The 24,816-nt window shown below is 42.0% G+C and overlaps 1 protein-coding gene across 5 annotated transcripts in view; it reads right to left on the reverse strand.

Annotated features, from left to right (window-relative positions):
• Positions 1–24,816, reverse strand: part of VPS13D (vacuolar protein sorting 13 homolog D) — a 242,546-nt gene that overhangs the window by 117,621 nt on the left and 100,109 nt on the right. For all 5 annotated transcript variants that reach the window (XM_066270406.1, XM_066270404.1, XM_066270403.1 and 2 more), the window contains 11 exons: positions 24,232–24,279; positions 21,223–21,373; positions 20,915–21,125; positions 16,426–16,673; positions 14,033–14,224; positions 13,594–13,720; positions 11,860–12,002; positions 7,454–7,584; positions 7,060–7,235; positions 4,010–4,133; positions 2,979–3,214 (listed from right to left, as the gene is read on the reverse strand). In XM_066270406.1, coding sequence (XP_066126503.1) covers positions 2,979–3,214; positions 4,010–4,133; positions 7,060–7,235; positions 7,454–7,584; positions 11,860–12,002; positions 13,594–13,720; positions 14,033–14,224; positions 16,426–16,673; positions 20,915–21,125; positions 21,223–21,373; positions 24,232–24,279 — 1,787 coding nt within the window. The remainder of the gene's footprint in view (positions 1–2,978; positions 3,215–4,009; positions 4,134–7,059; positions 7,236–7,453; positions 7,585–11,859; positions 12,003–13,593; positions 13,721–14,032; positions 14,225–16,425; positions 16,674–20,914; positions 21,126–21,222; positions 21,374–24,231; positions 24,280–24,816) is intronic.

Raw genomic sequence — 24,816 nt, forward strand, 5'->3', positions numbered from 1 at the left:
AAACCTAAGCCAGACATGTGAAGGTTCCAAGAATGAGCTGTCCTGTTGCCAGGCAGATTACCACCGCCTCACGTCTCGGCAAGACGCCCGAGTCCCCGGGGACGAAAGGGAAACAAAGAGCCGTCGGGCCCCTTCCTCCAACTCAACCCTGCCATGCTTCTCTGTGGCTCAAGAATCCTCACTTTATGGAATATTGTGACCTCACTACACTTTGGGGTATTTTGATGAAATTTAATTTAGATTATTCTCCTGTCTCCATTAACCTTTATTATCAAAAAAAGGAACTGATAAATTCAGAGTTAAAAATTAGTATAGATTATTTGCTAACCATATATCTGCTATGAGATTTGCATCCTTATTATAAAAGGAATGGTTAAAAGTTAACAGTAAAAAGGCAGAAAGTCAAATTTTAAAATGGGCAAAGGACTTAGAACAGACATTTTTCCAAAGGTATATAAATGGCCAGTAAGCACATGAAAAGATTTTCAGCATCATTAGTTATTAAGGAAATGCACATCAAAACCACAATGAGATGTCTCTACACACCCACCAAGATAGCTACAATAAAATATAAAATAAAACTACAAACTCAGAAAATAACAAGGTGCTTCAAATGAGGAACTGGAACCTTTGTTCCTAGTTGTCGGGAATGTAAAATGACTCAGCTACTTTGGAAAACAGTATATAGTAGGTCCTCAAAAAGTTAAACATAGAATCATCTTAGGACCCAGCAATTCCACAAAAGAACAAAAACCAAGTATTTAAACAAATATATGTACAGGCATGTGGATGGTGGACTGGTCACAAGAGCCAAAAGGTAGAGATAACACAAATGTCCATCAACAAACAAATGCACAAAAAAATGCGGTATGTCCATACAAAGGGATATTACTCATCCATAACGGGAATGAAATATTGATCCATGCTACAGTGGACCTTGAAAACATTATGCTAAGTGAAAGAAGCCAGACATAAGAGGTCACGTATTTTATGACTCAATTTATAGGAAATATCTGGAATAGAGAAATCTTTAGAAACAGAATGCAGACTGCTAGTTGCCAGGGACTTAAAAGGGTAATAGGGAGCAACTACTTACTGGCTCTGGGCTTTCTTTTTAGGGGGATGATGTTTTGGAACTAATAAGAGGTTGGCTGCCCAACATCATAAATGCACTAAAGTGCCATTGAACTGTTCACTTGAAAATGCTTACTTTTAAGATATGTGACTTTTGCCACAGTTTAAAATAAAAAAATAACAAAAACAAAACTACTCTCCTTCCCCATCCTTGGTTCTCTTAAAAAATGCAAAGAGAGAGTAATATACTCCGAGAAATGGTTCAATCTCTTAGCACACCAAGATTCCCAGGAACATCTTCTTTTATCTGCTCCATATCTGTTCCATCCACTAAACTCATAATCCTCCACTAGGAATCTTTAGTTAAAGGGCTTAGTAAGTGCTGGAATTTAACATGAGAACATTAGGGGAAAACATGACTAGCAACCAGATTAAGAACTGGTTTTGCAGGCACTAAAACCGTAAGTACGCCAACACTACTGAGTGTCATAATCTTTAAAAAGAAACAAACCAACACGACTGACTAGATGACAAGACCAGCCTCCCAGCACCATCAGTACCAAAGAGAACCGCACCAAGGAAAGAACGGCTGTGCTAAGCCACACAGCCCTTCGGCCGATTCCCAGTGAAGGCTGGACTCTAGGTGGATGGGACAGACACCACAAGGGCCCCGAGGTTATTTTACAGGCCTCAGACACGTACAAAAATGAGCAAAATTATTCAGAACATTTTGGAAAAGACTATGACTTCACATGTGCTGTTCATCCAGTGGTTTATATTTGGAATGCTAGATATTCAGCCATTTTTTGTTTTTCTTTCTATGGATAAACTTTAAAATTGGCACAGCAACCAGCACAGAAACGGTAAGTTTCATTTACGAGTTGGTAGAATGACTATGTTTTGAAAGCCCAATGGTTTGAATCTTTGTGTGCCAATCTATGTACCGATCGAACAGGAGAATTAGAATCAACTCCCTATTTTTCACCTGAGTTTTCTAAATACAGCTAGTCAGACATCAGGGAAGATTATATACACTTCTAAGGCAATTGGAATTACTGTCAAGTTAAGCTGTTCTGCTTGGCCCTGGGTGAATATTAAGACAGACCCTGAAGAGTCTGCAATTAGTCTTTTCAATGGGAGAGGGAAGTCAACATGATGATTTAAATAATCATGATAAAGGTTAGTTTCTAAAGAGAAAAGAAATAAATTTTAAAATAGCAGCAAGAAGTTTTAAAAATGCATAAAAATAACACCTTAAAGCAAAAGGAATTGAAGATACTACAAGAATAACATCTTATGGAGTTATTAAATATTAGGGTGATGAATTATTGGGGAGAGCTTTAGAAAGAGAAAACTCTTGCCTCTTTGGATCAACTTTAATCTAGCCAGAAGACAAGGGTTCAGACTAAGAGACTTCTCAAGATAAGACGCTGAGCCTGGGATTTGGTAAAGAATGGAAGGAATCTTCCCTCAGCCCTCAGCCTTCTGAGAACTGCTCAGAGCTAAAAACCAGTTAACAACTAGGAGCCGCTGACTAGGCGGTGGTACAGTGGATAGAGCGTCGGACTGGGATACAGAAGACCCAGGTTCGAGACCCCGAGGTTGCCAGCTTGAGCGCGGGCTCATCTGGTTTGAGCAAAGCTCACCAGCTTGGACCCAAGGTTGCTGGCTTGAGCAAGGGGTTACTCAGTCTGCTGAAGGCCCATGGTCAAGGCACATATGAGAAAGCAATCAATGAACTAAGGTGTCTCAATGAAACACTAATGATTGATGCTTCTCATCTCTCTCCATTCCTGTCTGTCTGTCCCTCTCTCTGACCCTCTCTCTCTCTGTTAGAAAAAAAAACCCCAAAAACAATTAGGAGCCTTCTGCTTTACAAGGATAGTTATTTAACCCAGAATTACCCAGAGAACGTATATGTGGCAGCAATGTATATGAAATTCTCATAATAAAGCTGTCGGTTATCCTGGAAATCATTCATGTTGCAGTTGATCTCAGAGGAACCTGCCCCTTTAACTGTCAGAGTGATAAAAGGGGGCAAGGTAGGTTCGTCCCATGCGTAATCCAATGAGGTCATGGGCTTCACTTCCGTTCGGAGCCTGGGTTCAGCTACACCGTGCTGGGTAAAGACGACCGGGACCTATAGCCAGGGCAGAGAGGATAGAGAAGGCTTTCATTCAGACCAGTGTTACTGGGAAGCAATTCGGAGCTTCCTAGGTTTAAGTTCCAGATCCTCCCCAAATGCATCCTTCACATGGCACAACCCCAAGACGGGTTCCTCATCTTACCTCTCCAAATGCCCTTCTAGCATCTTTCAAATCACAAAAAAACCCACCAACGGAACGACACGGGCTACAGCCTGGTGGATAAAGGGTTGTAAGAAGCTCTGCCACCCCCACATACCAAGGGGAAGCACTTCCACCCTCACCCTGTGATCCATTTTGAACACAGAAAAGCATAAAAATTTTGGAATTCAGCTACGGAAAGTATTATAAGACGTTGTTACTCAATGGCAGAATGTAAAATAGAATCTGATGATTTCCATTTTGGCTCTACTTGTGAGATGTATAAAAACGCTCCCTGTAATTCAGCAATGGTGGAGCCGCCCATTCCCAACATCACTGGACAGTCTGACTCTGGTTCTTCTCTCTGTGTAGAATGACTACTGGAGACATCATGCCAATCAAACTAATCTGGTCACAGTAAGCACTGGGGGCTGACAACTCACTGCTGGGCATGGCTGCCCAGCAAAGTAGCCAGCAGAAAACCCCTTCTGCAGGGCGGGGATTTCCACGGCTGTCCAGCTGTAGAGGTCCCTACGTGGCTTCTTTTAAACCCAAGTTTAAAATGCATCTCATCATTATCTTAAGGGGAGCACACACCCCAGCCTCCCACATATGAAACAGTCAAACTGTCCCCCAATCCCATGTGATACCTTAGAAAAGTTGTCAATTCGGAAGGGAGGGGGCAACTGATCCGTGTCACTAAAGGAGATCCTATAGGTGGCGCCTCTGAGTGTGATCTCCACACGCAGGAAGAAGCATTTTCCCAGAGTGTCTCTGCAGGAAAGAGGAACAGAAGAGGCTGTACGAAATGGAGAACACAAGTTACAGTTCACTTTCCTCTCACACTTCCCATAATCACGACACTGCTTGGACCTTGATCGATACCGTTGTGTGTTCTTTGATCACATCAAAAAGGTAGGAATTGACAGTATAACCACTCAATAAAAAAAAAGAATGCATTCAAGCAACTTTTGAATAGCACGTTGTAACTGCACAGCAAGACCTACAAATTTTACTTAGTGGGTTTGTTTGGGACTATGGTGTTAGTGCAGAAAATGAGTAAATATTGGTTGAACTACTTAGAAGTGTTGATACTAGACTACCTTTGCCTAGACAGAGAGCAATTTCTATGGTTCAAACTAATATACTGATGTTATTGAGCAGGGTTCTCACTTTAGGATGAGGGAGGTAAGGAAGAACCCTGTGTAATGGAGGCATCAGTGTGTGATCATAATTTATAGCTATTTCTATGTGTACATGTATGTGTGTACTTAATTACTAGAGAGAACAGAAGGGTCTTCTTTACAGAAGAATATCAGTTTATAAGTGTAGAAGAAATAAGAGAATTTGAAAATCACCATTTAGCAGCCACCGACGTAATAACTGGCTCAGAGAAGAACTATCAAAGCATTGAGTGAAAGGTTTTTAGGAAATGGAATATACACACAGTCTCAAATTATCTCTTCAATTGATATTTTTGTTTACAAAGAAGAAAAGGTATCTTTGTAAGAGAGACCTGGTAGACAGCACCTTCATCGCGTAATGACTGAATTCAGCAATGTCAGTAATGGAACCAAGAGACGTCACGCCACACACTGCTGCCCGATGTGATGCAGTAGAAAACACCCAATACCACCTATGTGGCATTCTTACCAAAAATCTCTGACCCAAATCGGTATTAGGAAACGATCAGGGAAATCCAGAAAATAGGACATTCTATAAGAAACCCGTAGAACTTGAACTCTTCAAAAGGAAAAGTAGGCCCATTCTAGACTGAAGGAGATGAGATACATTGGCCAAATGAAATGCATGATCCTTGACTGATCCTAGATCAGGGAAGGGGTTGCTATGAAGAACATTTTAAAGAACTATTTATTAGAAGATAAATCAATATTAAATTTCTTTAGTGTGCAATATTAGTATATTTAGAAAAATGCCCTTGTCTTAAGGTGGTGAGTGAAGTTTTTTATGGTTGAAGTTCCATGATGACTTTAATTCACTTTCAAATGTTCAGAAAAAAGTGTATGTCGTGTGGAGAGAGAACAAGAACACAGCAAAATGTTGAAATGTGATGAGTCAAGGTAAAAGATGTAGGAAACTTCATTGTACAACTCAAAAGTTTTCTGTAGGTTTAAGCTCTTTCAAAATGAAATGGTGGGGGAAGCAGAAAAAACAGACAGCATTAGTCTATGCTCGGCACTTCAGGACTCAAACAGATCTCTGCACACCCACGCTCAGAGCAGCACCTTCCACAACAGCCAAAAGGCAGAACTGGCCCAAGTTCCCATCAACAAAGCAATGGATAAGCAAAATGTGGCCCAACCATACAACAGAACATTATTCAGCCTTAAAGAGGAAGAACATCCTGACACGTGACAATGCAGATGAATCTTGAGGACACTGTGCTGAGTAAAACAAGCCAGTCACAAAGACAACTACCATCTGATTACCCTTCTCTGAGACACCCAGAGCAGTCACCTTCAGAGAAAGCAGAGCCCCTGGGGGTGGGGGGGTGGGGATGTGGGGGAGTGGCTGTCTATGGGGAGAGAGTGTCGGTTTTGCAAACTAAGAAGAGTTTGGAGACTGGCTGCACAACAATATGAATGGACTTAAAACTAGTGAACTCAAAAATGCTTAAGATGCTAAATTCTATGTACCGTAAGCCCACAGAACAATCTCTGGGTCTCTCTCTCTGTGATCTTTCTCACATGGTATGGGTATCTTAAGGCAATTTAGTTTAAAACTCTCAATACTTTGACCCTGGCCGGTTGGCTCAGTGGTAGAGCGTCGGCCTGGCGTGCAGGAGTCCCGGGTCCGATTCCCGGCCAGGGCACACAGGAGAAGCGCCCATCTGCTTCTCCACCCCTCCCCCTCTCCTTCCTCTCTGTCTCTCTCTTCCCCTCCCGCAGTCAAGGCTCCACTGGAGCAAAGTTGGCCCGGGCGCTGAGGATGGCTCCATGGCCTCTGCCTCAGGCGCTAGAGTGGCTCTGGTCGCAACAAAGCAATGCCCCGGATGGGCAGAGCATCACCCCCTGGTGGGCGTGCCGGGTGGATCCCGGTCGGGCGCATGCGGGAGTCTGTCTGACTGCCTCCTCGTTTCCAACTTCAGAAAAATACAAAAAAAAAAAAAAAAAAGAAAGAAAGAAAAGAAAAAAACTCTCAATACTTTTTAGAAAAGCATTTAATGAAAGCAGAAAGAAAAGTCATTCTGTGCTAGATGAGGTTAAATTTGGTGGTGTTTTTTTTTTAACAAGGACCTGGAGGTCACTGGGCTTAGCAAAGGCCAACAGCATCAAATGAGAGAAGAATTTGAAGAGTGTATAGACTAGACAAAACCATTTATAATACAATCAGTGTGACCATCTAAATGCAGACGGAGGTTTTGGATGTGCAGGCAACAGTTAGCCCCTTTCCCTGGGAACCGAAGAACACAGCAGTTGCACAATGGTCAAAACTGCTGACATTCCCTTTAACTCGTTCCATCAAAACATTCACTCATATTTACCTGGTCTTTGCAAGTTTTAAGACCTTTGTCTGAGCCAGAAACATGTGTGTCCATTTCATGAAAAGTAGTATTACTATTTACTACTTACTATTTACAGCTTTATAAATATTTAAAGTTTATAGGGTATTTACAGCTTACTATTTAATGCACCTCAGACAAAGCTACTTTTTGTCTAAATATAGTCTCTGAATTTACCTCATGTTGATGTGGAAGGAATTATTCTTGTTGACCTCAAAGCCTCCAGACCAAATACAATTGGGCAGGTCCATTAATCTGACACATAATAGCTGATCGTAGTCATTCCGAGGCCAATGGAACACCACGCTGGAACCAGGAAGAGTGGAAATGTAACCTTCGGGATTGGCTGTTCCCTGAAAGACACAGAATCCCTGGCTGTGGTCAACAAGTCCAGTCAATGTTTACTAAGTACCAATTCTGAGCCGTGCCCTCTCCCAGAAGCTATTCGGGGATCCAAAGGCAGAAGATGGTTACATCACAGAACTCTCTGTGCTGAAGGGGAGATAAGCCATGACATCCAAACTCCCTGTGCGATTCAACACTAGTCATTCTTCAAAAGCAAACTGCTCACCTGTCCCCTGGCAAATTCCCTCTGTGCAAACGCAAGCTTGTGAGATGATTTATTATCTAACAGGTAACGGGGGGCAAAGATGACCATACAGGTGTCAATGTATCGACCTCGGCCTTTCTTGACATCAATACCTGCAAGTAACAAAAACCACTGCCATGAATTAATCAGAAAAAAAGAAAATTTGTGGCCTGAAAGAAATACAAAGCCTTCACCATTACTTAGTTTCTCTAAGAAAACAATTATATCACCCAAAGAGGCTATCAAGCCTTCCAAGAATGTAATGAAAACAGCAGTCGCACTCAAAGTATTATTCTTTGTTTCCAATCAGGCCTTAAACAGTCTCAGTGGCAGTATCAATATCCCCACAATTCCTAGCTTCTTCATAAAGTATGTACCATAATAACAACTGAAACATACAGGTGTTCAGGCATAGATACTCTGGTTTCCATTTATAAAGTTGACTACTACCACAGTTTATGTAACACATCTCTGCTTACTTCTGGGACATAAAATTTCCTCTAAAGAACTTACCCCTTTTATAGGATAAAGTAGAAATTTTAGATTACTTAACTGGATTCCTTAGTACCCTAAACTCAAATGACTTTTCTCTAGTATTTTCTTTTAGCTCACTGCCTAAGGATCCAGCTGAAATATAATGGAAAATATTATAGAATGTATTCATTCATAAAATAAATGTTTCAGCACCCACTATGTACTGGAGAGTGGGGGGTGGGAAGCAAATACAACATGTAGCAAGGAACAAAAGTCATAGTCAAGTGTAAGGAAATCTCAAAACACCAGGTCCCCCCAAAAAGAAAGGAAAAAATGAAAGAGTACTGAATTATTTTTAAAGATCTGATAATTTCTAAGAATACAAAACTCGGGATGAACTATTCGTTTGTTCACACAATAAATATAGCAACTATATTCAAGACACTGGGCTGAGTTCTGTTTATACAATGATAAAAATATTTATAGTAGAGATAATAAATATAATAATATTAACTGAACTCTTAATACAAGTTACACCCTCAACCAAAGGCTCCACAGTTAATTCTCATAACAACCTTATGAGTTAGTATTTTCATTCTTTCCATTTTACAGGTGAGGAAACCAAAGCATGTCAAAGCTACGTGACTTGCCCCAGGTCACACAGCCCTTAGTGGGATAGTTGAGATTCAAACCCAGGCAGCTGGCCTCAGGAGCCCTTTTTCACATGATGACAGGACATATACAAGGACCCCACTCAGCAGTCAGGTATCAAGAGAAACATAAAAAAGGAAAGAGACCTTTAGCTATGACAAGTAGGTGTCCTGGATGTCCCAACATAATCCCAGTTATAAATATCCCACTCCAGTAACTACATAATCCATTTGTACTGGCTTGAAAAACCTGGGGTTCCTTTAATATGTTTTCAAAACACCTGAAAGGCTGAGCAATCTCAGAAACAACGATCTCTGAAACTCTAGGGAAAAGGTGCGAAGGAATGGGGGAACGGAGATGTGTTCCCTATCACTCCTCTTCCTGTAACTCACAGTAGACCGTTCAGTGTCAGAAACGGACATGATCATAGCTAGCTGACCTCAACTAACATAAAGCCTGCCCACAAAGGATGTGTTTAATCTGATAATATTTAAAGAATTTACAGTACCAAGACTCAATTTTAAGGAAAAACAAAAACAAAAACAGGCTTTCTGTTTCCCTTTTCATGTTAGATTGCTCTGGCAAATAAATCCCCAGTAAATGAACGGCTGATAAGACAAAAATGTATAAAATCCTTATTTTTTTGGAGGTGCATGTGAGGCTCACAGGCAGAGCCCTCCCTGGCTTTAAAGCTTGGGACTGTGCTTTAAACTTTCCTGATAGGAGCTAGTTATCTATCCAATTCTCCAAAAATATTCAAGTAAGAGATTCCACAAATTCCCTTGATATTACATGCCAAGATCTCATGATCCTTAAGACTTATAAAGTTTCATCTTAGTCTACCCCATCTATTCCTTTCTCTGGTAGAAAAACAAAATTCAAATCATAGTCTTGTCCCTAAAAACATATGTAATAAGTTTTGTGGGGGTTTTTTTGTGACAGAGACAGAAAGAGTCAAAGAGAGAGACAGATAGGGACAGACAGACAGGAACGCAGAAAGATGAGAAGCAGCATCAATTCTTCATTGCGGCACCTTAGTTGTTCATTGATTGATTTCTCATATGTGCCTTAACGGGGGGGGGGGGGAGGAGGCTACAGCAGACTGAGTGACCCTTTGCTCGAGCCAGTGACCTTGGGCTCCAACTGGCAAGCCTTGCTCAAAGCAGATGAGCCTACGCTCAAGTTGGCGACCTCGGGGTCTCAAACCTGGGTCCTCTGCATCCCAGTCCAACGCTCTACCACTGTGCCACAACCTGGTCAGGCTATAATAAGTTTTAATGAATTCTCCTAGGACAGTGATTTTCAATTGGTGTGCCATAAGAACTTTTAAAACATGCAATACCTGACTATTTAGTGGGGCACTGACCTCTTCTCCCCTTAGATTGTCAAATAAAACAATGACAAAGGTCAACACAACAATAGCCATCCAGTGTGAATGCCCTGTCTTGAACCATAAATAAATAGGTCACAAAATAGAGTTATTGGCCATGTTGCATAAGATTGCCTCTGATTGGTGAATTCTTGGTACCAGAAATCCGTATATACAAGTATAGGCATCTGATTATTTTAAATGTCACTCTGGAGCAAAAAGAGTAGGTAATTCCCATTATTATTATTATTATTATTATTATTATTGTAAACCCATCAAAATTATACCTATTTTTTGTCAGATCAGCAAAAAATATCTATTTTGGTGTGCCACAGAGTTTTAGTGATTAGTGTACGTGTGCCATGAGATGACAATGGTTGAAAACCACTGCCCTAGCACTTAAGTTTCTACGTGTACTCACTGCCCAGTTCTGACGGGACAGCTCGCTTTGCCTCCCTGCGGGGATTCTGTGATTCCTCAGCGCCAGCTGCTGGGCGCGCCACCACCCCACCCTGCAATCGGTCTGGCTACAGCTTCTAGCCAACCTGTGTCAGCTTGTTTTGGAAAGTGGTTCAAGGACAAGATACCCCAGAAGGAAACCAAACACAGCATGAAGCAGCCCTGCCTGGTCAGGGCGTGGAGCACACAAATGTGAGCAGAAGTAAATGATCCTGCCCGGAAGGATCAAATTGAAGTTCATTTCTTCCATGAAAAATAATCCTAATGTCAACTTTAAAAGAGGCAGCCCCATGACAAGGGAGAATGCACACAAATTCAGATTTCAAAAACACTAAAAGCAGACTACTCGCAAGTGCCTCTATTACTAATAAAACCTCAAACACTTAAACGTGTCCCTGACGCTGCGTGGAGTCGAGGGCAAATGACACCACCTCGGTTTCCTCCTACAACGTGACTATTTCTGCCCTGTCCAATATGCTAGCCACTAGTTATATATGGCTATTTAAATTCATGAACAGTCAATACAACTCAACTCCTTGGTCACCCTGGCCACATTTCTTAGTAATGTACTCTCAAGTGCTCGGCAGTCACATGTGGCCGGTGCTATCATACTGGACGGGGCAAAATAGAACATGTCCATCTTTGCAGAGAATTCAATGTAGTGCAGTCCTGGGTGGTTTTCCAACAGTCTGCACTAAATGGTGCTTGGGATCCTTGGAAGCTATACACTAACAGAAGGATGCACTGTTAACATTTTAAACCTGAGGCGCAGTTAAATCAAAATTATCTTAATCCCAAAGAAAATCTTTTGAGACTTCCAGGCGGCTATGGGGTTTATAGATACAAATAGTATTGTCTACTTGCCGCCGTCCATAAGCTAAGCTAGTTTAGTGGGCTTCTAGTTACTATAACCACCGAGTGCATTTTATTATATTTTCTACTTCAAACGTGAGCGCCTCTATCACAACCCCACCTCTGACCCAGACTTCCCTTTTGTGTCTGGGCAAGTCACTTAACCTCTCTGCTCAGCTTCTAGGAGAACAATGCTTCTTACCCTCTTAAAGGTTTACGAAGTTTAATGAACGTGTGGGAAAATACTTGGAGGAAGAAAAAAGCATTCTAATTTTTTCCATTATGGGCCCATGAAAAACAAGGATTTAAGCCAAACTGATCCTTTTGTAACATAGGTGAGTCTGAAATTAAACAGAGAGTGCCAGACCTCAAAAGGGCAGTGTTTGGGTAGCTCCTTAAGATTCCCAGGAGAGCATATCTGTGCCAATACTCATCCAGCATTCAGAGAAAAGATACCTAACCCAGTGCCAAATGAGAAAATCAGCACTTGCAGCCAGGCCGAAACGTATGGCCAGCTTAGGATCCAAGCCCAAGATCAGGGGCCAGTGGTTCAGCCCCTCCCGCTGGCCCACACACAACCCACCAATGTTATAGATCAGCCCCGGGCGGTTTCCTTGCTGGATGACTTTCAACGCCCGGACGCCACTGCCGCCATCCAGCGAGAAGCCCTGGCACCAGCCCGGCATGCCTTCAGGATGGATCCCCCTTCCGATTCTCATCGTGCAGCTGTGGGCAGAAAAGCAAAGGCTGACATATTCGTCCATAAGGTAGTCTCACCTACTGTGCCCACTGGGAAGCACTGCTGTAGCAATCACCCCAAGTTAGAACTGTAATACTGACTCTTCCTTACTCACACAATTCCCAAACACAGCAAAGCAATTAACTGGTGGTTAACATCCTCTCTTAAAGGGAGCCCCAGTACAACAATGTGTAAAATGTTTGGATGTCCTCAACTGAACACTTAAGGAAAAAAATTAAGATTCTCCTAGCACAAGACATTCAGAAAATGCTACAAAATATCTATTATTCTTGGGGGGGGGGAGGATTTGAGGGTTTCAAGGGTTTGAGAAATAACTTGAACATATAAGTGTGCACAGAATTCTGTACATCCATGGCTAACAGCATGTTCCCTCTAAGGCGTGTTGCTATTACAATGGCATAGCACAGCTTAGTGGCCAGTGTCTCATCACGGACCCTGGAGCTGTAATTCCTGAACATGTGTTCCAGTTCTAACCACTAACAAGCAATACAACCTTGGGCAGGTAATTCTCTCTCTTGGAGCCTCAGTTTCCTCATCTTAAAACAAAATAGTATTTCCTGCCCTGCCTAATCCACTGCGATGTTGGGAGAATCAAATGAGATGATCTCTGTGGAAATGCTTTGGGAACTACGAATCCCCTGGGAAAATAAACTATTATGAATGCCAAGTCCTAGATCAAAACCTGTCCAGTCCTTTCAGGAAGAGTGAGACTGGGCTTGCTGGCCATGTCAAGCACCTGTACCTCCACCATGCCCAGCATCCCGGCCCGTCCTCCAACTCCAGCCCTCCCTGGTGAACACACCTGCACCCACTGGCGTGTGGCATGCCCTCAGCCTTTCCCATGAGCTTGCAGCAAGCATACTTCTGCATATACAGGCTATGGCGTTTTAGCAGTACCATTCACACCCATTTACCTTTGCATTATGGCTATAGACGAAGACTTATAAAAGGCAAATGTCAAAACCAAAGACAAAAGTGAACGAATGCCCATATAGTACATTAAAAGGATATGTCATCTAATCCTCAAAATTGTTGCTTTTTCCTGCCATTAAACATGCAAGACATGCTTTGAGATCTTGAAACGGCACGCTTTATTGCCAGGGTAAAAGGGATGGGTTTTAAGACCTTACACAAAATCACCTGGAAAGGATTAATGGGGCAGAGGCTTTCCCAGAGGTTCAGTGGCCGCTGCAGCCAGCACCCATGCCAGCTCCTCTGCCCGTGCCGAGAGCTTGCAGGGAAGAAAACCATGCAGAGCACAGAACATGTGGGCCTCTCTCCACTGGCCGATTATTTTAAATGTTATGAATAGGACTACTTCAATGCATGTAAAATAAAACTAGCTTCCATTATAAACCAATCAAATGGTTTATTTTCACTCTCAAGTAACACAGAAATTAAATCCGAAAGAATCCCATTAGGTCATGGTCCCATTCCCCTGCCGAGTCGGGACTGTTATCTACAGGACATTCCACCCGACACGGATACACGATAGCCTTCGCTCATTCCTTCCCTTCCCTAGGAGCTTATTCCCTTCCCGAAAAGAGCAGCACTCACAGGTTCGGCTGCTCTTTGTCCGCGTAGCAGAATAAGAGGGGGCTCAGGCTCCGGGCCAGCTCGTGTTCCTCAAACTGGCCTGCAGCGTCTGTCTTTGCATTGTCCTGTCTGAAGATCAGTGGCAACCCTTTAGGAAGGAGGGGAGAACTTCACATCAATCTCACTCAGTTATCCAAGACAGATGCAAATGATAAAAGAACAAAAAAACAAAAAAAAAAACAAAAAATCATCAAGGGAGAAAGAGTGATAACTGAATGTCCTTAGTGGGCTCAGTTCCTTGTGCAAAAAGGACGGCCTTGACCATGATAACACACTTATTATGGAAGCAGGAAAGTTCCAGCAGCTTAAACGGTTGAAGTAGCCTATTTGCATTGGCTATTTCGTTGGCTGAGAAAAAAAAATTCCCCTGGCCAAAGCCACAGGCCTACGCTATACGTACCTGTTTTGTTAATCAACCAATACGGGGCAGAAACAAAGATCTTTAAAGAGCCTTCTGCTCGACACACAATCCGGATGGTGAGGTTCAGCTGCCGCCGGTTTGTGTCATAGAGTCGCATCCTTACCATGTAGTTTTGGGTTCCGGGTGGAATAAGCAATTCCTTACAGAGTGGAAAGTTCTCCAGTGATACCCCTAAAGGAGATATAAGCCATTGTCTTTCTGGGTTCTCATTTCGGTTTGTTAAAATACGCCACATCCAAAGAAAACAGGATTCCTTTTGGAAAAACTCAATAACTGTGTCGCTTACTAGCTAAAAAGTCTCATTAGAATGGCCACTTTCCTCTAGCTGGGGTGAGACTGCACAGGAAGCAAACCAGATGGCCTGGAAGCCACACTACAGAGTCTGAACTGCCTAATTAGAAAGATGAAGATACCAAAAGGCCACCAATAATACAGCTGTGATTACTAAGAGCCTACTAGACATCAGGCCCTGTGCTAGGGCCTAACACACAATAAAGGCAAGGCTAGGGTAAGAGTCAAGATTTCTGCAGCCAAGCTGCCTGGCTTCCAAGTCCGAGGCTGGCCTTACTAGCTTACTTACTAGTGATGTAAGTGACTTAACCTCGCTGTGCTTCATTTGCCAAATGGGGTGACAACAGCATCCACACGTCAGGATTGTTATGGACAGTGACAATCCCTGGAAAGTAGCCTGGGACGGTGGAGGTGTGGGTGTGTGTGCACCGAGCGGTGCTGGCTGGGAGGACACTTCCATCCCCGACAGGGGCTCAGTACACATCTGTTGAAGAAATACTTCAGTGTCAGAGCATAGACCTATTTTCTCTAGAATGGACAACAAGCACTGTACTATTTTTCTTTTCTAAATGAAGCTCAAGGGATTAGACAGTCATTGGCATGGAAGCTTGTCACTGTGGGTCACAAGTTCAATGAGTTTCGGGTTCCTGTTTGTAAAATGGGGTAACAGCTGTCTCTCCACTTGAAGTATGTGCTGCCACGAAGATCAAATGAGGTGATACACAAAACCGTAAAAAGATAACTATCTAAGCCATTACTTCAACATGTCGCCAACAGCCTTTTTAAAGAAACAGACTTCCTTCCCACACTCCAGAGGCACCTCTCTGCTAGAAGTGCTACAAACATGACCATGAGTCTAATGACTCTCTACCCCGGGCTCATTCACCCCTAACACTGAACATACTTGATGCATTAGACATTCTAAACCTCAATTGCTTCACCAGGAATAGGGACAAATGACTATTGTTTAAGGATTACATGAGATCATGTGTGTGAGGCATGTGACATAATGTCTGAAGCACCATGCAGGCTTGGCGACTGTTTTTCCCTTTCCTGAAAAGAGCAAGAAGAGACATATGATTTCACTCATATTAAGGCTGGGAAAAAGCACGGTTAGAAAAGATGAAATGACTTCCTAAAGTCATACGTCACGTAAGCAACCTAAGAAAAAAGGCTCTGTTGCCTGACCTGTGGTGGCGCAGTAGATAAAGCGTCGACCTGGAAATGCTGAGGTCGCCGGTTCGAAACCCTGGGCTTGCCTGGTCAAGGCACATATGGGAGTTGATGCTTCCAGCTCCTCCCCCCCTTCTCTCTCTCTGTCTCTCCTCTCTCTCTCTCCCTCTGCTCTCTAAAATGAATAATCATTAAAAAAAATTAAAAAAAAAAAAAAGGCTCTGTTGAGGGCTTCCTCTGGGAATCTTTTCAATTTGTCCAATTATTTTCCTTTGATAATTTCTAATTTACATTTACTTCTTTTTAAAATTTATTTTATTGATTTTTGTGAAAGTAAGGGAGAGAGAGACAGAAACATCAATGTCTTCCTGTATGTGCCCTGACCGGGATTAAACCAGCGACCTCTGCGTATTGGGACGATGCTCTAACCCAGTGGTCCCCAACCCCTGGGCCACGGACCAGTACCGGTCTGTGGGCCATTTGGTACTGGTCCACAGAGAAAGAATAAATAACTTACATTATTTCCGTTTTATTTATATTTAAGTCTGAACGATGATTTTTAAAAAATGACCAGATTCCCTCTGTTACATCTGTCTAAGACTCACTTTTGACACTCGTCTCAGTCACATGATACATTTATCCGTCCCACCCTAAAGGCCGGTCCGTGAAAATATTTTCTGACATTAAACCGGTCCGTAGCTCAAAAAAGGTTGGGAACCACTGCTCTAACCAACTGAGCTACCCGGCCAGGGAAGAAGTTTAACAATTTTTTTAAACTGCGTTAAGTCCATTGAGCTGGCTTATTGTGATCATGTATGGGTTATAACTTCTCCAAAATGTTTACCAAACCACAAAATACTGACTGACATTTTGACAGAATTATAACAAAGGAGAATCTGAACCCTTACCCAGTTCGATGTTCTGGGACGTGTCGGCTGTGTGGAGAGCCACCTCTTTGCCAGGCTTCAGTGTCCCATTGACGGGCATCCCTTTAACATAAAAGTCAAGTTCACAAGGGAGCAAGTTGCAGAGTACCACAGTTGGCAGGAGATATATGGTATGCCCAGGCTGTCTGAAAATCTGTTTTGCACTGTCAGAAAATATGTTTGAGGGCATGTAATCTGGGTAATTCTCTTTCTTTATGGCCACACAAAACCTGTGAAGACAAAATGGTATAAAAAACCATCAGCCTGAATGAATCATTTGAATTTTTTCTCCTTAGCTAAGTATGAGAAAGCATAACATTAAAATGGTTCAAGGCCCTGGCCGGTTGGCTCAGCGGTAGAGTGTCGGCCTGGCGTGCGGGGGACCCAGGTTCGATTCCCGGCCAGGGCACATAGGAGAAGCGCCCATTTGCTTCTCCACCCCCCGCCTCCTTCCTCTCTGTCTCTCTCTTCCCCTCCCGCAGCCAAGGCTCCATTGGAGCAAAGATGGCCTGGGCGCTGGGGATGGCTCCTTGGCCTCTGCCCCAGGCGCTAGAGTGGCTCTGGTCGCGGCAGAGCGTCGCCCCTGGTGGGCATGCTGGGTGGATCCCGGTCGGGCGCATGCGGGAGTCTGACTGTCTCTCCCCGTTTCCAGCTTCAGAAAAATACAAAAAAAAAAAAAAAAAAGGTTCAATAATTCAGTAAGATCCTTGCACCGCTATAGCTATCACCTAAAATCAGTGGTAGACCATTTCTCTCCCTCCAGAAAGTTCCCTGATATCCCTTTCCTATCAAAATCCTCTCCCCCACCAATCAGGCAACCACTCTCTGGTATCTCTCACTATAAATTAGTGCTGCCTGTTCTTGAACTGCATCAAAATGGAATGAATGACACAGCATGCACAACTCTTTGTGTCTGGCTATTTGGCATAACATGTTTCAACAGATTCAGTCATGTTCTATGCATCAGTTATTTGATGAATATCCCAATATATGAATATATCAGTTTTCATTTATTCATTATCCTGTCAACAGCCGATGGGGTTGCAGCTCCAGATCAAATTATTGAGAATGGAAATCCTAACAATACTGAGTCCTCCTATCTATGAATTTAATTATATATTTCTTAGTTATTAGGTTTTCTGTAATAACTCTCAGCAAGCTTTTGTCATTTCTAGAGCAGAAGATTGGTACACATTCCTTCCAGTGATTCCTGGGGTAATTAATGTTTATTATAAATGGTATTTTTATATCATATTTTCTAATTGTTCATGGCCAGAATATAAGAACACAATTAATTTCTATACATTGATTTCAAATCCTGAAATTTTAACAAACTTTTTAGGTCTCATAATTTTCTATGATACTGTTTACATACATAATTGTGTTGTTTGCAATGGCTAAGACAACTACTGCAAAGTTGAACAGAGTAGCTGCTTCCTAACTTTAAGAAAAAAAGTAAGATTTCGCCATTGAGTATAAAGGTAGCTATAGGTTTATGACAGATACCCTTTAAAAGAATGGAAACATTCCCTTAGATTCCTAGTTTGCTGAACTTTATCAGAATGGGTGTTGAATTCTATTAAATGCTTTATTTTTATTTTATATTATATTTTGCTGTACTGAGATGATCTGATGTGTGTTTTTTTTTCTTTTAGTCTGTTAACATGGAGAATTTCATTTATCAGGTTTTTTTAAGAATTTACTCATTTTAGAGAGAAGGAGGAGAGAAGGAGAGAGGGAGAGGGAGAGAAAGAGAGAGAGAGAGAGAGAGTAGGGGGAAGAGCAGGAACCATCAATCCCATATGTGCCTTGACCAGGCAAACCCAGGGTTTCGAACTGGCAACCTCAGCGTTCCAGGTCAATGTTTTATCCACTGCGCCACCACAGGTCAGGCATGCATTTATCAATTTTCCAATGTTAAGCTAATCTTACATTTGCAGAATAAACCTCACTAGCTATTTTCTATTTGGTAATGTTTTGCTAAGAATTTTTACATCTCTTCATGGGAATACAGGTTCATAGCTTTCTTTGTTATTTAATATCTGTATCAGTTTTGGTATCAGGGATATGCTGGCCCCATAAAATGAGTTAAGAACTGCTACCTCCTCCTTCACTTACTCAAAGAGTTTGCATAGAACAGGTTTTATTTCTTCCTTAACTGCATGGCAGAATTCACCAGGGAAGCCACAGAACCCTAGCGTGTTTTTGTGGGAAGGTTTTTTATTATAAATTTCTTTAGTAGATATTGGCTATTTGGATTTTCTATTTCTTCTTTGTGTCAGTTTTGGTAATTTGTGTTTCTCAAGAAACTTGACATTCCAATGTGAAATTTATTTGCATAAAAAAATTGTACATAACATCTCCTTTTAATACTTTTAATGTCTGCAGGATATATAATCATGTCTCCTTTTTTCATTCCTTTTATTGATAAACTGTGTTTTCTCTCACTTCTCCTTGATCAGTCATAATAGCAGTTTATCAAATTATGAATCTCCCAGAAAGCCAATTTTGATTTTATAATCTTTTCTGTTTATTTTCTATTTCATTGACTTCCATACTTATCTTTGTTGTTTCCCTTTTTCTATTTCTTCGTATTTCACTTGATCCTCTTTGTCTACCTTAAGGTAGAAATTAGGGCAGCTATTTACATCTTCCTTATCTTTTTATACGAACATTAAAGCTACACATTTCCCTCTAAAAGTGCTTTTGCTGCATCCTCCACATTTTAATATGTCTGGTTTCTATTACTGTTCAGATTGGAAAAGTTTGTTTATAATTTATTTTTGACTCATGGGTTAGAAATGTATTGTTTAACTTGCAAATATTTGAAGATTTTGTAGGTATCTTATTGTCATTGATTAGTATAATTCTGTTGTGATCATGAAATATATTGTGTATGGTTTCTTTAATATTTGTTTATTTTGAGCAAGAGAGAGAGACAGGAAGAGACAGACAGGAAGGGAAAGAGATGAGAAGCATCAACTTGTAGTCGCGGCACTTTATTTGTTCATTGATTGCTGCTCATACACGCCTTGAGCAGGAGGCCCAGCCGAGCCAGTGACCCCTTGATCAAGCCAGAAACCTTGGGCTTCAAGCCAGTGAGTGACCTTTGGGCTCAAGCCAGAGACCATGGAATCGTTTCAGTGATCCCACACTTGAGCTGGATGAGCCCACACATAAGCCAGCGACCTAGGGCTTCAAACCTGGGACCCTCAGCATCCCGGGTCAATGCTCTATCGACTATGCCATCATTGGTCAGGCAAATCTTTAATATTTATTGATCTTTGTTTTATCACCCAGTAGTTGGTGTCTCTTGATGAATGTTCCATAGACACTTGAAAAAATGTGCAGTCTGGAGTTGTTGGTTAAAGTGTTTGAAAATATCAATTATGACAAGCTGATTGACAGCATTATTCAAATCCTTTTATCTTTATTGGTTCTGTTTCTTTTGTTAATTACTGACATGGCAGTGTTAAATCGCCAATTACAGCAGTGTATTGATCTATTTCTTCCTTTAGCCTGCTAACAGTTGGCACAGCTGGGTCAAGGGTAAGCCAGGACTTTCTGTAAGGCTGGCACATCTGCAGAAGTAAACTTCATGAACATCTGTCTTCACTGTAAAAAAAACTACAGCCGACGACAGCTAATCTAATTAAGCTTAAAGTCTAAGTTTTGAAGAATCTAACATTAGTAATTCAGTATTTTTTCCAACTTTATATCTTATAACATACTACTTATACTTTTTGGAATGGGAAAAAAAGGAGTCTAAACAATTAGATAATTTTGTCAAAGTTGCCTGACCAGTCGGTGGCGCAGTGGATAGAGCGCCAGACTGGGATGCGGAAGACCTAGGTTTGAGACCGCGAGGTCGCCAGCTTGAGCGCGGGCTCATCTGGTTTGAGCAAATCTCACCAGCTTGGACCCAAGGTCGCCAGCTTGAGCAAGGGGTTACTCGGTCTGCTGAAGGCCTGCGGTCAAGGCACATATGAGAAAGCAATCAATGAACAACTAAGGTGTTGCAATGAAAAACTGATGATTAATGCTTCTCATCTCTCTCCATTCCTGTCTATCCCTCTCTCTGACTCAGTCTGTAAAAAAAAAAAAAAAAATTTGTCAAAGTTCCCAAGAAAAGTCAATACAAGGCGCATGAACCTTCATCCAAAATTCCTTTGAAATCTGCTATTTGAGGGTTTTGCACCCCAGTTTAGGAATGGGGACCAGTAATATTTTTCTTCCCTCCCCATATGTCCTCTTTGTGCAGATACATACACACACATTCCTCACCATGTATGTGTGAGCAGAGTGTGTTTGGCTGTTGTTCCCACACGCATATTAGATGATAAGTACAGTCCCAACTCCCACCAAGGGTTAACCCTTGAGTCCTTATGAATGTTAACATCAGAACTTAAGGAATAAGAACTCTAGGGTTTCAAATAAGCAAGTGTACACGCCCTTGCGGCCCCCTGCATACCTGAAGAACCGGCTTTTCTCTGTGTCCATTGAGTGGCACTCGCGTTTGCTGCTGCTGACCTCTGTCGTCTTCACTACATTGGTCCAGTGAATAGGGGCCTTACAGAAAAACACACCCAGGCCTTTGGGCCGGGCCTGCAGCCGCCAGGAAGTGAGGTGTAAGGGCACAGCAAAGGAGTCCCCAGGCATGACGGCGGGCAGCACCACGGGCTCTGCCACAGAAACAAGTGTCAATGCTTTGAGGCGAGGGACTGTGACCAGAAGTGTGCCTCACAGAATAAGAGGAAGACCCACTATGTCCAAACTTACTGTCTGGGGCTGACGGGCTGTCTAGTCTTAGTTCCATTGGTGTCTCAAGTCTGTTCTTCACCATAAGCGCAGAGCGAACAGTGATTACTTTCCGGGCACTGCCTTCCATAGTCACCGCGAAGACCACCCGGACAGGCGGGAGTGAAGAGAACTGTGAAAAAGACAGAAGAGTCCTAGTCAGTTGGCTTAGCAGTAGAGTGTCAGCCCGGCATGTGCATGTCCCATGTTTGATTCCTGGTCAGGGCACACAGAAGAACAACCATCTGCTTCACCACCCCTTCCTCTCCTCTTTCTCTTTCTCTCTCTCTTCTCCTCCCAGAGCCATAGCTCGAAAAGTTCAAGCAAGTTGGCCCTGGTGCTGATGATTCCATGGCCTTGCCTCAAGCATTAAAATAGAATTGTTGCTGAGCAATGGCTGGGCAGAGCATCGCCCCCTAGTGGGCATGCCAGGTGGATCCCAGTAGGGTGCATGAAGGAGTAGATCTCTCTCTGCCTCCCTGCCTCTCACTTAAATAAAAAAAAAGAAAAAGATATAAGAGCAGAACTGTGATTTTGAAAGAACACATGAAATACAACAATAACAACCAGAATGCCTAAATCAAAGTACAAATACCTTATTACTATAGCTCTTTGATGAAATCAGTCATTAAGCCCTAAAACCATCCAACTTTAATAGGAGCGATTATCCTATAAATATACACTATTAAAAGAACCATTTCTAAACACTTCTGTAAAAATAGGCAATCTATTCAGAAGTGATATCATATATATCATAATGAAAAATCAGTCCTAGGCCTCTAGACACATTATAAAGAACTTCACCTAAGATTTGTAACAACCTATCAAATTTTCCAAACTTCTGCAATTCCATAAAAAAAAAAGTATCTGCTGGAAGTTATTCTTTGTGCATAACATCATTGGGTCCCCTCACCGCAGCCCTTACGTGGAAACTGAACAAGATTTGTTTTCAACTCTGCTGGAGGGGAACAAAGTTCATCCAAAGCAACTGGAGGCCCAGCAACACCAAGGGAGGACTTTGCAAAACATTAAATGATTCACCTTCTGCAGTATCTTCCTCCCAGATTAACAGTAAAGTGAGAAAACATTCTTTGAACACTAACAATGGGTTGAGTACCGTCCAAAACATACAAAAGCAAAAGGAAGTCTTCTGAGAGTATAACTCATCTTTGTCAAGTCCAGCAAGTATATAATAAAGAGTTGTCTACACTGGTGTGCCTTTTACAAGAATAATCATTTTTTTCTAATGTCACAAAAATTACTCTCTAGGCCCATAAAGTGACATGCCTATAGAAAAAAAAACACCCAAAAAACCCAACAGCTGTATCTCAAAGAACTTCATAAACAAACTTCTCTTCCTTCACAATAATTTTCTGAGTTTGATTCAATGATCACTCTTCCATAAACAAGACACCGAACTTCAGAAACTCAACATAATGGAGGGGAATAATTTACTTTTGGTCTTGGGTTGCAGCCATGACTTTCTTTCCCATATGCTCATTCACACATTCATCACACGTTCAACACACATTTTGTGCCACAAAACTTTATGATTTTAAGTATAAAACCCCACATCAGGTAAACCAAAGAGAAGGTTTCTGAAACTATTATTCTTAGCATGAGTGCCCAGAACATACTGACAACGCTTTTTTATTGGAGAAACAAATGACACCACATCCAAGCTTTCATACTGCCAACTTTTTAATTAAAACAAAGAGCATGTGAAAAACAACCTAATAAACAATAGAATGAAGAGCTCCATGCTTTGAGCCAAGACTTCCAGGAAGCCCCAGTGAAAAGGCAAACTATAACTTTCTGGAAGTTCTCAGAGAGACCCAGGGACGGTCATTACCTGAGCAGCCACTGGCCCGACCTGGTGAAGCCCCAATACCGCCAAGGCCAGTGACAACTGTTCTAAATCTCGGTCTTGGCGTCTAAGTTGAAATTTCATATTTCAAAACTTACTATCCCTAAGGGAGAAGAAATTAGAAGCAAAAACCTAAAAATAGTTGTAGGTTTTAACAGGAAATCTTTTTTTTTTCACTTTTTGTATTTTTTTTTATTTATTCATTTTAGAGAAAAGAGAAAGAGAGAGAGAGAGAGAGAGAGAGAGAGAGAGAGAGAAAGGGGAGGAGCAGAAAGCATCAACTCCCTTATGTGCCTTGACCAGGCAAGCCCAGGGTTTTGAACCAGAGACCACAACATTCCAAGTTGACGCTTTATCCACCGCGCCATCACAGGTCAGGCAAAAAGTCATTTTTTAATGTCATCTTGTGATGATGTTTTAAAAGCCAAATGGGAAAAATAAAATCTTACTATTTTTCATTCTTTACTTTTATGCCTATGGACCCAAACTCATGAAATATGTATAGCCACACAAGGGTTAATTTACATTTTAACTTCGAAGACAGTAGTCCAAAACATTTTATTCAGTCTCACATACCAAATTAGGCGAAAACATTTTCTTGCAAGCTCTTATAAAATGAAGGTAATCATTAATAGAAAAGGAGAGAGATTAATTCCAATCATTATATATCATAAAGTCCCCTGATCATTAAGAAGTAAAACATCTGCCTGACCAAGCGGTGGCGCAGTGGATAGAGTGTCGGACTGGGATGCTGAGGACCCAGGTTGAGACCCCGAGGTCGCCAGCTTGAGCGCGAGCTCATCTGATTTGAGCAAAGCTCACCAGCTTGGACCCAAGGTCGCTGACTCATGCAAGGGGTTGCTCGATCTGCTGAAGGCCCACGGGTCAAGGCACATATGAGAAAGCAATCAATGAACAACTAAGGTGTTGCAATGCACAATGAAAAACTAATGATTGATTCTTCTCATCTCTCTCCGTTCCTGTCTGTCTGTCCCTATCTATCCCTCTGACTCTCTCTCTGTCTCTGTAAAAAAAAAAAAAAAAAAGAAATAAAACATCTGTGTGAGGTTCAGGCACAGTGTAAATACTCAACAAACACAGAAACATGGGAAAATCATACTCACATAGACCTGGGGATGAATAATATTTGTCCTGCTTCCTGGGCTGCCAATCTAAGAAAGATTCCAAAGTCAGAGAGTCAGCACAGACCAGATTATAAGCATCATTAAATTCAGTAACAATGTAATTTGCTTGAAAACGTGGTGTTTGAAAATGGCCTTAGTAAAGTATGGTCTACTACCAAGAGAAAATGTCGTATCTTAGGAGATACTGGAAAAATAACAGTCATTGGATGCAAAATTTCTCCAGAACACATTTATACAACAGAAAGGTACCTCTTGGGGAATTCCTTTCATCACTAGAAAGGAAATTAGGCAGAAAATTCACCTTGAAAGAAAGTGTCCTTTTCTAAGAAACCTGTGGCAGAAGACAGGAAGAGTAGAAAGAACAGTTTCTCCAGGAAGAAGGCAGGCTGACGAAACCCACAAGCTCTGCAAACCTGCCCTTCCCCGCCCACCAGCGGCTGCCTAGCGGTGAGGGCAGTCACCCCACGACCACAAGGGAGGACTGGGCGCTGGGCAAGAACACCTGCAGCGCCACAGCAGCTGGGAGGCCAGCCCCCCCACACACGTTCCAGTCAGCGAGGTCCC

Source organism: Saccopteryx bilineata, chromosome 3 (assembly GCF_036850765.1).
Source record: "Saccopteryx bilineata isolate mSacBil1 chromosome 3, mSacBil1_pri_phased_curated, whole genome shotgun sequence".
NCBI classification, from domain to species: Eukaryota; Metazoa; Chordata; class Mammalia; order Chiroptera; family Emballonuridae; genus Saccopteryx; species Saccopteryx bilineata.